Below are 12,981 nucleotides of genomic sequence, written 5' to 3'. Positions count from 1 at the left end.
TTTTTTGATTTCCCAGTGTATATAAAAGTTACGTTTACACTCTACTGTTGTCTATGAAGTGTGCAACAGCATTATATCTAAGAAATTATGTATGTACTTTAGTAAAAAAATATTTACTGTAAAAATCATTACTTGTCTTCTGAGCTTTCCATGAGTCTGTTTTTTTGCTGGTGGAGGGTCTTGCCTGCATGTTGGTGGCTGCCGACTGATGAGGGTGGTGGTTGCTGAAGGCTGGGGTGGCTGTGGCAATTTCATGAAGTAAGACAGCAATGGAGTTTGCTGCATCAATGTCAATCCTACTTTCACGATGATTTCTCTGTAGCAGGCGATGCTGTTTGATTGCATTGTACCCGCAGTAGAACCTTCAGAAGTGGAGTCAATTCTCTCAAGCCCTGCATTTCTTCATCAACTCAGTCGCTGTCATATTCTAATTCCTCTGTCGTCATTTCAGCAATCTTCACAGCCTCTTCACCAGGAGTAGATTCCATCTCAAGAAACACTCTCTTGACTCATCTGTAAGAAGCAACCCCTAATCTGTGAAAGTTGTATCATGAGATCGCAACAACTCAGCCACATCTTCAGGCTCCAACGGTAACGTCAAAGATCACTGATCAGAGGTCACCATGATGCGTCTGGTAATAATGAAAAAGTTTGTATTGAGAGAATCACCAAAATGTAACACAGAGACATGAAGGGAGCAAATGCTGTGGGAAAATGGCTCCAACAGACTTGCCACAGACGTCCAGTGTGAAAAATGCAGCATCTGGGAAACACAATAAAACAAGGTCTGCCTGATTGCCACAGGGAGCCCCCTCCAAAAGAGTCTTAGGAGGGTCTCAGGCATGGGATTGAGGCACGGCTGCCACACTGAGGAGGGCAGCCCTTGATGACTTGGACCAGTTGCTTCTGTTTCTCTTCCTTTTTCCTTTTTAACTTGGAACAACTTCCTCCTCTCCCCTCCCCTGCCTTCCCCCTTTCCTCCGTGTCTCCTTCTCCTTCCTCCTCCTCAACCCCAAGCTACTTTTAATTTTTGGAAAAAAGTCAGCACCACGAGCAGAGGAAAAACCTGATTTTGAAAGACAAAGAGCGGATTTATCCATCTCTTCCCCATATTTGAAAATAAAAGTTCTTTATTTTTTAATCCATTGAGTACAACGCATTTCGTATAAAAACAAATGAGAAAACAAAGAAAAACATAAAGAATATGATTTCTGTGCGTGCATGTCACTGGACCTGTGTGCGCTGAATGTGCAGTTGACCATACTGATCTCATGTGATGATCGTAAGTCAATGCTGCTTCTCTGCATTGTCATTGTCATGAACATTTTCATGTGTTAAATTATCTCTGAAAGCTCTGCTCTATCAACTAAGTGTCTAAGATGCTAAAGTTAGCTATGAAAAATAAGTTATCAATCAATCAATCAATTGTATTTATTAGGAACTATTCAACTAGTTATTCCATAGCTTAACTTTCTAGCTAGACCTTTAGGGTGTTCAAAGGCTTTTTAAAAAAAATTTTTCCTAAAATGAGTAATAATGGGATACACACTATTATAGGAAAAAAACAGCCTCGGTGCCTATTTTGGATTATTTTCTTCCTAGAATTGAAATTACCATGTCAGGGAGCAAGAATTTCCTGTCCCCTTCTACATCTTTCTTTTTTTTTTTTTTAAGATTTTATTTATTTATTTGACAGAGATAGAGACAGCCAGCGAGAGAGGGAACACAAGCAGGGGGAGTGGGAGAGGAAGAAGCAGGCTCATAGCAGAGGAGCCTGATGTGGGGCTCGATCCCACAGCACCAGGATCACACCCTGAGCGGAAGGCAGACGCTTAACCGCTGTGCCACCCAGGCGCCCCTCTTCTACATCTTTCTAGCTGAACTAAGCATCAAATTGACAAGACGGATTAGCAGGAGAAAATCACATGTAATTTTGTATGTATGGGGAGTCCACACAGATAAGGAAATCCCAGAGACGGTCAGGCAAACTGAGGCATCTGTGTCACCTTGAACTAGGGAGAAGGGGTAAGGTCTAGGACTTCCAAGGGAAGAAATATTATCCTCAGAATGAGGAAGAACAAAAGTTTGGTAACAAATGTTAGCCGGGCCCACAGAAACAACGGGACACAGCACACGTAAATCCAACAGGCCCTGCTAGGTACCTCTCCGTCATATCTCGTTTATATCAAAATGTAGTCATTTATGATGGTTGCCCTCTTCCTGCAGCAGGCCTTCTATCTAGATTCTTTTTTAGGTAGTTGTAGGGGAGGTAAACAGCTTTCCTCAATATGCTAGGTTCTGATTGCTTTTAACTCAAAATAATCTTAATCACATCTTGGAGCGGACTGCCCTTGACCCCCACAAAGGCTACAAAGACTTTTGGCTACAGACTGTCAAAGTGCCTTAGAAAGGTATGTCTGACTTAAGCAGGTTCAAGTACTGAAGAGAAAGCTCTTGGTCAACAGCAGCATTTTGTGGTTTCTTTTACTTGTGGATATCTACAGTGCGTTTATCCTCCGTGGTTTGATGCTGGGCCTGAGCCCCAGGTGCTGCCCCTGATGGACACTTCCTCCTATTACTCCAGTCTTGTACCTGAGTCACCTCGTGGCAGACCCACTGTGCACTCATTTGTCCTCCGTGAAAAATGGTATCCATTCCCTGACTACATGAGTCATCAATCCCTGATGCTTAGAGATATAAAAGCTCAGGTCCCGCCCTCCTGAAGTCCTGGGTCTGATGAGGAGAAACACAAATAAACAGGTACTTCAACACAACACACTGTCCCAGATTGCAGGGAGATAGAGCCCAGGGCTCCAGATTCTGCCTGGGGTGTCTCTGTAGGGGTCTCTGCAGGTAGATCAGAAAGGACATCAGGATCTTGATTCTTTTCTTAATTCCAAGACACCAGAAGTGTTGCTTATCTTTGCTGGTCTACATGTGAAGAATTTTAGGTATGGCCTCCTCTTTGAGAACCTCATCCAGGCCTGTCCTAAGGGGTTCGCCCAGGCTTGGGCCTTGTTCTTCTTTTTACCTCTAGGTGTACCCCTTCCCTCAGAGTTCGGTTCAGTCTCGTGACTTTAGTGCCAGCTCTGGGCGCACAGGGCCACCAGATAACTCCAGCTCAAAACTGCCACCTCACCTCCTGTGATGGTGTGATTTATAGTAACAGATGCATATTTGGTTTTAGTCCTTGATTCTGGCACAGAGCTCCCAAAACTTTCAAAATTTCCTGAGGAGAGTACACAGGTGTCTCTTGTGATGTTAATGAGATGGCTTTTAGACCCCCCAACTAAGGAGGCCAGGGAACCCATCCCTGTGATTAGAGGGTTGGAATTTTCAGTCCCAACTTCCCTGAATTCCAGGGAGGAAAGATGTTGGGAGCTGAATGAGTTGCTCCTGGCCAATGTTTCAGTCATTGATGACCATGCCATTAAGCCTCCGTAAATACCCAAAGGATGGAGTTTGGAGAGCTTCCAGATTGGTGACACCTAAAGATTCAGGGAGAGGGTGTACCTGGAGAGGGCAGGGGGCTCCATACTCTTTCCCCAGACCTTGCCCTGTGCATCTTTTCCATCTGGTTGTTCCTGAGTTGTCTTTTTATTAAAAAAACCATTGAATGATAATGTCTCTCTGAATTTTGTGAGCCATTTTAGCAAGTTAATGGAATCCAAGGAGGGGGTTGTTGGAACCTTCGGTTTCTAGCAGGTTGGTCAGAAGCACAGGTGATAACCAGGATGTGTGATAGGCATCTGAAGTCAGGGGTGATTGTCTTATAGGATTGAGCCCTTAACAGTCACCAGGTAGATAGTGTCAGAATTGAGTTAAATTATAGGACACACAGCTGGTGTCAGAACTCGCCTTGCTGGTGTAGAGAAAAAAACCCACACATTTGAATTGGTGACCAGAATTATTAATTGATACCAGAACCTACCTCCAAATCTATCTGATGGCCTTTCCATTTGGGTGGCCCAAGATACCCCAAGCTGCTCACACCCCAGACTATACTGTGGATTGAGTACCTCCCACCAATACTCAGGTGTTCCCCACTTCAAGTAAGGGCAGTTACTTAAAGATCAGTGAAACCTTTCCTGACCTCGCTCTTTAAAATTGTGAACTCCCCTCACCCCAACCCTTCTTCACTTTCCCATTCTCCTTTCCTGGTTTATTTATTTTTTTCCATTGCACCTTCTGATTGTCTGGTTTATATTTTTCTTCTTTTCTGTCTCTACAAACTAGAATGTAAACTTGATATTTCGTCTGTTTTGTTCACTGTGATTCGCTATGCATGACACATAAGAGGGATCAGTACGTGTTAGCTGAATTAATGAACGAACTGGAATAGTGCTCTTGTTACTGATTGGTCTATCATAGCCACTAACTCAGGAAATGAACAGGTGAGCCCTGGTGCACTGCCATGGCCATTATTCCAACCTGGGGAGTCCTGAAGGGGCTGGACAGATTGAAAGTGCAGCTCCGGGCTAGGTTTGCCAACACTGTTGTGCAACAAACTCGAATATACTCACTGCAAGAGAAGTCAATAGCTCAAGAGACAAGGGTTTGGAAAAGAGAAAAGGAAAGATTTATTGCAGATGTTGTCAGCCAGGGGAGGTGGCGGGCTCAAGCCTTAACATCAGACCACCCTGCCAGCAAGATGGACACCTAGAGTTTTGTAGAGAGAGGTTCAGAGAGGTACTTGCAGGAGAGCCAGCAGAGAACATCTGATCATGGGTGGGGTCATAAGTGCTCAGCCCAAGATCCTGGGCAGAGAAGGCGACCTGTGGAACATGGTCTTCCAGGCATTTCCTTGCCATCAGGGATTTTCTGCTCTGGAGGTTAGAACGTTCTGGTCATTGCAAAACATCTTTGTCAATGCCTCAATAAGGTGCTATAAGAAGCACAATGGGTTTTAATTAGAGCATGAGTTAAGCAGCCTTGTCTGTTTCTGTTTTTTTAACTATGGGGCCTAGAGTTGAGCAAGAGGGCTTCCTGACACTCTTACGCTTGTTTTTGAGAAAATGATGTCAACATTTCTTCCCATTATAGCTTTAGTTTTACAGAATCAGAGTTAATTATTTCAGTGAGACAAGGAAGGGTGAATCCCCAAGGGACATGGAAAAAAGAAGTAGAAATGAAAACAGTCATTATATCACTTGTCTTTAGCATCTCAGAAATTATAGGAAATGAAACCTACATGGAGAGCTAAGTTTATATTAATGGGTAAAAAGAGGGCTGACACAAGTGCCTTAGGAAGTCAAAGTCTGAATGTACTTGTTTGACAAAGCTGGTTATTAAGGTATCAGCAGTTAAGAGGTAATTCCATTCTCCTCTGGTTCTTGCCCCTCCTTCACAGAAACATGTTTTCTTCACCAGAGGGACGTTACAAGAATGAAACTGCTTCATGTTGAGCTATTCTTGATGTACCCCAAGTTGAAGGTTATTGATGAAATTTGGAAGTTTTTGAATTCGTGAGTGAATGGCTAAGAAACAATTCTTGAGAAGTTTTCTGTGCAAAAAGGTGATTTTATTATAGCACGAGAACAGGACCTGTGGGAAGAAAGAGCTGCACCAGGATTGTGAGGAGTGACTGACTATATTCTTTTCATTAGCGGGGGTTAGGGATAGTGTAAGTCTCTAAGGAATTTGGAAGCAAGGCCTTCAGGACCTCGAGGGGGCTAGCTGCTGTTAAGATAAGGTTACTTTAATCTTTAATAAGACATAAACATTAAGGCACTAAGGCAGCCATGAGTTCCTTGAGGAAGGTCACACTCTGCACGTTTCAGGTTATCTATCAGTGGGCTGTAAGCTGTAAGGAGATTTAATTTACGCTACATTCTCTTGCCTTTGTTTCCTTCATCAGTTATGTCACCAGCTAGACCCTAAGACCTGACCTTTACCACCACCTGCTTGTGCTCACCGACCTTTCTCCCACATTTTTCATTAAGCGCTTCTTTCCAGCTAATCCTGGAGCCACCGAAAGTACCTCCCGAGCACTAACAACTGCCCAGCCGGCCGAGCCGACCCAGGCCAGTTTGAACTCAGCCGCCCACTTGCAGCTGTGCAGATGGACCATGGGATGAGTGACAGTTACATTTATCTCGTTAGAAGACTAACGCTTATAAGTACAGCAATTGTGTTCATGTGCTTGTGCATAAAACACTCATGTCAGTCTGCAAGGCAGAGAAGAAAGAAGTGAGCTCTTTGGGAAGGCTGGGATATGTGTCCCCCCCCTCCCCAAAGGCCAGGATAAAAGTAAAGCACAGAGAAGCTTTATTTTGGGGAGAAGCCTATATCATATTAACATGTATATTCCTGCATTCCTACGGTTCAGGTTAGCTTGTGGGAATCGAGAGAAAAATAAAATAAATAAGAAAAATAATATATCTTATTTTGTTTTCAGTTATGCATTCTCTCATGCTCTCCTTTTCTTTCTGTGGATGTGAATGTTTTCCTTCTTTGGAGGAACAAATGAGTCACGCCGAAGTTTGAGAAGCACTACTTCATGTGACTGAGGCATAACACCCCATCACAGACGCTGCAAATTAATATCATCAGGGTGTTAAAGAAACAGGTCTGGTCCTTAAATCGCCACTGTACTCACCACGGGCACAATTGTGGGTCCATGAGGCGGGAGGGCTGGGGGTCCTCAGACTCTTCGACTTCACCCAGGTTTGAGGAAGGAATTGGGTAGCACAGTGTTCGACACCTTCTATTTAGAAAGATTTCAAAATTATAGACACGTTGCAAATATAGGTGGTCAGTTTTACCTTGGGTAGTCCTCTGTCCTCAGTCATACAATCAGACGCTGATTCAGGTGTGGTCATGAAGGCGTTTTGTAGATGTGATCAAAGTTCGTTGTCAGTTTGCTTTAAGGAAGGGAGACGGTCCTCGGTGGGCTTGATCCAGTCTGTCCAGGGGCCTTCGGAGCAGAACCGAGTTTCCCTGAGAAAGAAGAAACTCTGCCTGTACCTGCGAGTTCCAGCCTGCCTTTCCTGAGCACTTTCTCTCTTCTGCCAAGCCAGTCGTCAGTCGTTCAGGCCAGGGCCTTACTGTGAACCTCTGAATATAAATTTCTTTTTGGTTCTGTTTCTCTGGTTTAAACTGGATGGATTCACAACCGTATACCACTTGCCAGCCTTTGCTTTATTTCTCTCTTCTACATATATGCACCCCTATATACATATGGCAAAAACCCATAAAATCAAAAGTTCAAGTTTGCCCACATGGGCAATGCCCTTAGTTCAGAACAGCATTAGGATGTGCAAACAATGAAGCATGGAACACTGCATCAAAAACTAATGATGGACTGTACGGTGACTACCATAACATAATAATAAAAAAAGCAACATTAGGGTACCATGTAACTTTCAGAGACCTTGTTTTCTTTTTGATTTGGACTTTATTTCCTTATTCTCTTTCCAGATCTTTGATGCTTTTAAAAAGTAAAACAAAACAAAATACAAAAGAAGCCACATTTCTTTGAGTAAACATTTTTGACTGTTTTCAGTAGGAGGTTCGTCTGATCCCTACCGTGCCTTAGTCCTGGAAATGCAAGTCCTTCTCGGACGTTCCTAGGCTTGGTTGATGTGCACACTTAGAAACTAAAAGCATGACCTGCTCTAGGCAAGTTAACTTATGGAAGAACAACCATATGGTTTCGAATTTTTATACTTCAGAGAAAGAACCACTGCAAGGTCCCCTTAAATAGACTACAAAAATTGTGCTGTATGGAACTTTTCAGGAACATATCTGAAATTTTCTAAGACATTTTTTTTAATAAATTAATTTTCTAACCACTACTAAATTATTTTAAAATTGCTATACTTTATCCAAAAATTATTTTTCCAGGAAATCAACTGACCAAAAATCCAAAAGCAAGTGTAAAATGACCCTACATAGCCCAGGTAGATGACAAAAGGTCCACTGCTTTAATTAATGTATTTTATTCATCAGGGAGTCCCCAAGGCTTCACTCAGAGTTGATAAACTCTTACTTTATACAAAAGTCAAAGAAATCTTATTCTCTGGCTTTCTAGTACATAAAACTCTTAGAAACAATAATTTGAAAGAAAACACACATTCTGAAAGGCAGGCTCATTATAAGAGTCAGGAAGGACATCTGAAATATAGAATTATATATACACATATCGTATTTTAATTGCAATTTCTTGCTAACCCTTTTGAGATGTGTGGATTTTATGGCCCTTTACACCTAAATATTTCTACCTAAGAAAGAAGTACTCCTAAGAAAAGATTTTCTTCCTTTCTTTTTTTTATGTATATATAATCACAACATAATGATCAAATTCGGGAAATTTAACACTGATCCACTATCATTATCTAATAGCCAGTTCTTTTTACAAATTCCAATTGTCCCCAAAATGTCCACGACAGCATTTTTTTTTCCTCTCTGGTCCAGGATCTGGGGCAGGATTACACTTTGCATTTAGCTATTATGTTTCCTTAGTCTCCTTTAATCTGGAGCAACTGCTCTGCTCTTGTCTTCAATGCCATTCACATTTTTTGAGAGTACAGAACAGACTTTTATTGTTTATGATAATAGTTTATGGGGGCGTCTGGCTGGCTCAGTTGGTGGAACATAGGACTCTTGATCTTGGGGTCGTGAGCTCTACACGTTGGGTGTAGAGATCACTTAGAAAATAAAGATTTAAAAAAATAGTTTATATATGTCACTATATTTGGATTATTAATCTGGGTCTGCCCGGTGGTTTCTTTTCTTTTTTTTTTTTTTTTAAAGATTTTATTTATTTATGTGACAGAGAGACAGCCAGTGAGAGAGGGAACACAGCAGGGGAGTGAGAGAGGAAGAAGCAGGCTCCCAGCGGAGGAGCCCGATGTGGGACTCGATCCCGGAACGCCGGGATCACGCCCTGAGCCGAAGGCAGACGCTTTAACGACTGCGCTACCCAGGCGCCCCTGCCCGGTGGTTTCTTGACAATTAGATTCAAGGCACACATGTTTGGCAGAACCACCACGTGGGTGATGCTTTGTGCTTCTCAGGGCATCGTATCAGGAGACCCGTGATGTGGGTTTGTTCCATTCCTGGCAACATTGATTCTGACCATTTGTGTAGGGTGCTGTCTGACAGGTTTCTCCATGTATCTTGCTCCCATTGTAATTCATAAGTCATCTGTAGGGAGATTCTTTGAAACTCTGTAAGTACCGTTTTCCAGTCACTTTCTCCAGTGGTTTTGGCAGCTATGGGTTAGTCTTTTCTGAACCTATTAGTATTATGAGCACGTGATTGCGTCTAGGCTCCTGCTTGCAGTAGGCTGTCTGGTGCGGCTCTCCTTCTGGGGTTAGTGCGGAGCCCAGTGCGAGATGCAAGAGAGCTGGTGGTGTGTCCACGTGAGCCAAAATAGCCCTTCCCTCTAGGCAATATGTGGGGCTCCTTGGGTGAGTTTTGTTAGGAAGCCCCTTTCCAAGACTTCGGGATCCCCTGGTAAATGCTACTTACAAAGGCATATTTTTGCTTTAATCATCAAAGCATATAGGCCTTAAATATACCCGCTGGTGGCTGGAAGTGGGCCAAGATAGTAGTTTAAATTTAGAAGCCGGTGCTGTGCCTGAAATACGCCAGAATAATTAATCAGAAATATGTATTTAAGAGGGACTGGTGGTTGTGTCTGGGCAGGCTGGCTCTGAAGAAGAGTCAGGATGAATCTCGGGGGGGGGGGGGGCCCACAGGAGGAGGCCTAATGACTGAGTCTCTGGGACAGCCCAAGGCACCCACACACCACCCAGGCCCAGTCTGGTCTCACCTGTTCCCTCCTGTTTCTGAGCCACACCGTGGGTCACTGCTTCTGCAGCACCAGGTGAAGGAGGTCTTGGTCTTAGGGACAGATCTGTTCCTCCTTCCTTTTGTCGCAGGGTTACCTGGTTCCTGTCTCATGGATTCGGACACAAAAGGGCGAAGCCAAGTGAAAGTTTGTTAAATGAAGGTAAGAACAGAAAAGAAAGAAAAAAACCCTCTAGAGTGGGAGAGATCCCGAATGGGTTGCCACTGAGGGTTTTACTGGCAATCTTCTTATTTTATTGATTGATTAATTGATTATTAAAAAATTATGTTCAGTTAGCCATCATTAGTTTTTGATGTAGTGTTCAATAATTCATTAGTTGCGTATAACACCCAGTGCTCATCACAACACATGCCCTCCTTAGTACCCATCACCCTGATAACTGCCCCCCGCCCCCGCCCTTCTGAAACCCCGTCTGTTCCCGGGAGCAGTCTTCTATTGAGAACTGACAGGGAAGCTCGTGGCCTTGAGATTCTTTTGCCATCTTGGTTTGTTCCCTTATCTCTTGTTCCATTCTGTCTCAGCGTCTCCACCTGCCAGGAACAGTTTCCAAGCCCAGTCAGGGGAATCAGGGTCCTCCTCTCTCTCCTGTCTATACCTTCACCCCTTCCCTATTCACGGGACAGGAACTGTGGGCAGAAAGAGCTGCACTGTGTACTTTTTAATTAGTGGGGGTTAGGGATGGTGCAAATCTCCAAGGAATCTGGAAGCAAGGCTTTCAGGACCTGAGGGGCCAGCTGCTGCCAAAATGAGGTTACTTTCAAACATTAAGGCTCTAAGGCAGCCACGAGTTCCTTGAGGAAGGTCACGCTCTGCGCATGTTTCAGGTATCTATCAGTGGAATATAAACTGTAAGGGGATTTTAATTTAAGCTACATTTCTTTTGCCTTTGTTTCCCACATCACTTTTCTGCCTTCCCACCCCACCCCATTCTCTGCCCTCTGTGATCTCTGCATCCTGCATAAGCAGATAGAACTGCCCCCGATCGCACTCTGTGCCACAGAGACTCTCTCCCTTGTCCCCTCTGGGGTCAGAACAAGGGGGTGTGGCACACAGCTTTCCTGAGGCTGACAGCTCGGAGAGCTGTGTCTCTGAGAGTCTGGCTCTTAGTCCAGCCAGAGGTTCTCTCTCTGGTCACCAGGCAGGATCCTCTGGGAGCCATTCAAGGCCAGACACCACCCAAGATTTCTGGTCAGTGCTCAGGGGTGGGGGTCAGGTGTCCATGTTTTTCATTGTTCAGAGGTGATTCTCGAACAGGGCAGTGAGCATCAGGGGCCATGGGTTAAAGTTTAAAACACATGAGTCAGGGAGTTAATACTGCCTGGATTTGAAAATCACACAAGGTGTCTGCAATCCAGGATGTGGGACTTCGGCTGCAAAGTTTCTTCTAAGCTCATGCCCGGAAGACTCAGAAGTTTTGTTTGGGATGCCACCAAGCCCTTGAGGTGTGGTGGGAAGTTAGCCGCAAAGGCAGGTGTTGGAGCAGGGATGAAGTGGTGGCTGCAGGTCACTGCTTGTGCAAATGCCACATAGAGCTTGGCTGAAGTTCCTGGAATAAGACCGTTCTCCCTGTTGGAGAACAATGCACACCCACATGCTGCCACATATTTTTATTTTTACAAAAAGCACCATTCACTGAGTCTTGGCTGTGGGTCTCATGAAAATCACAGTCTGCCCCTGAGTGCAAGCTTCTCAGGGCACGTGGTGGTTGGAGGGGGGAGTGGGGAGCAGACTCTGAAATTCTACCCCTGAGGCAAATGTTGTCTCAGAGTGTTGCTCATCTCTGTTGATAAGCTGAACGCTCGGCAAATATTACCCACAATTTACTGGTCAGAAGTGCTCATTCTGGCCCCATGGTTGTGCTGACCCACATTCCCTTGGCAGGAGAGTGTCCGAGGGCCGTATGGGGAAGTGAGGTCAAGGGATCTGTGGCAGGAAGGGCCATCCTGTGAATATGTGGATTTCTTCCTAAAATTACCACCACGGTGCTTAGGAGATTCAATTCCCTCTGTTAAAAACCCCACAAACACAGGTCTGCAATGGTATGACTCAAGGCCCCATGTCAGTAAACCGTGACTTAATACCTAACCTAAACCTACAGTTTCAACCCCCAAGAAATGTAGCCTTTAATCAGTCCACATGGGAGTTTCCTGGTCAGTGTGAGCAATGTACTGATAGACCACTTGGCCCCTCTTAGGATGGTGACTTTGCCTAAATAACCTATTCTTTGCTAATCATTCCATTTTTTCCCTCTCCCTCTCTACCTTTAAAAACCTTTCCTCATCTATAGCCCTTTGGAGCTCCCCTCTACTTGCTAGGTGGGATGCTGCCTGATTCATGAATTGATTAATAAAGCCAATTACATCTTTAAAATTTAGGAGGATAATTTTGTTATATAACGGATTTGGTGACAGAGACAGGATGGAAGCGAACTTCTGGCAGCATTTGGGGACGATGAGAAACACAGGCCTGGTACCACAGACCCTTGGCGTGGGTAAATTTCCCTTGGTTCGGAGCTCTGCATGTTTGCCTTAGAGCTCCTGATCTAGTTGGGTTTCCTTCACAGGTCGGGTCATGGTGCACTGGCAAAAGGTTATGACCGGAGCCGAACGAGCCGGCATGTTTGCCTCCAGCCCAGCTGGGCTGGCAGAAGGGTTGGCCCAGAGCCAGGCCCCTAAGTTTTCAGACCACAAGTCCCCGGGGTCGAAAATTTCAGCAAGTTTCCATGGGATTTGGTGGTGGTGCGCACAGGACTTTCTTGTGACCATGATACAGTAACACCTCTCCATCATCACGGATACAATAAAGTGCATGTTTTTGTTTTGTTTTGTGTAAATAGAGGCCACTGCTAATGGGGATTTCAGATGTCCATCAGGTTGGTGGGCATTTAAAGGCTGCTAGAGCACTCATCCCCTCAGGAAGACTCCCATGATAGGATAAGCTGGTTCTCAGAGTGGCTTAGATTGACACCAGGTCACTTGCCAACTTCAAAGAAAACTTCTGTGCAGTGAGGGAACTGGAAAATACGCACAATCCCAACCCTTCAGCCCATCACTTCGGTATTAGTTTGGCTCCGAGAGACCCCAAACCTTAGTTAATGGCACCCTTAAATTCTAAAGAGTCAAATGCACCACCTACTGGCTTATTTTATATCTAAGAACGACAGT

General features: G+C 44.4%; 1 protein-coding gene across 7 annotated transcripts in view; it reads left to right on the top strand.

Moving 5' to 3' along the window:
• The window catches only part of LOC113250117 (ral GTPase-activating protein subunit alpha-1-like), a 252,384-nt gene that overhangs the window by 69,437 nt on the left and 169,966 nt on the right, over nucleotides 1-12,981 (top strand). Inside the window, exon 6 of one of the 7 annotated variants that reach the window (XR_008959468.1) lies at nucleotides 452-1,266. The exons of 5 other annotated variants lie outside the window; for them this stretch is intronic. Coding sequence is in view for 1 of the 2 variants with exons in the window: in XM_057312825.1 (XP_057168808.1) it covers nucleotides 452-533 (82 nt within the window). In the remaining variant the exon portion in view is untranslated. Of the gene's footprint in view, nucleotides 1-451; nucleotides 1,267-12,981 lie in introns of those variants that run through there. One more of the 7 variants, XM_057312825.1, reaches the window with a different exon arrangement.

This window comes from Ursus arctos, unplaced genomic scaffold, assembly GCF_023065955.2.
Source record: "Ursus arctos isolate Adak ecotype North America unplaced genomic scaffold, UrsArc2.0 scaffold_16, whole genome shotgun sequence".
Lineage (NCBI taxonomy): Eukaryota > Metazoa > Chordata > Mammalia > Carnivora > Ursidae > Ursus > Ursus arctos.
Note: the sequence above shows the minus strand (reverse complement) of the source record. Positions and strands in the feature narration are given on the sequence as shown.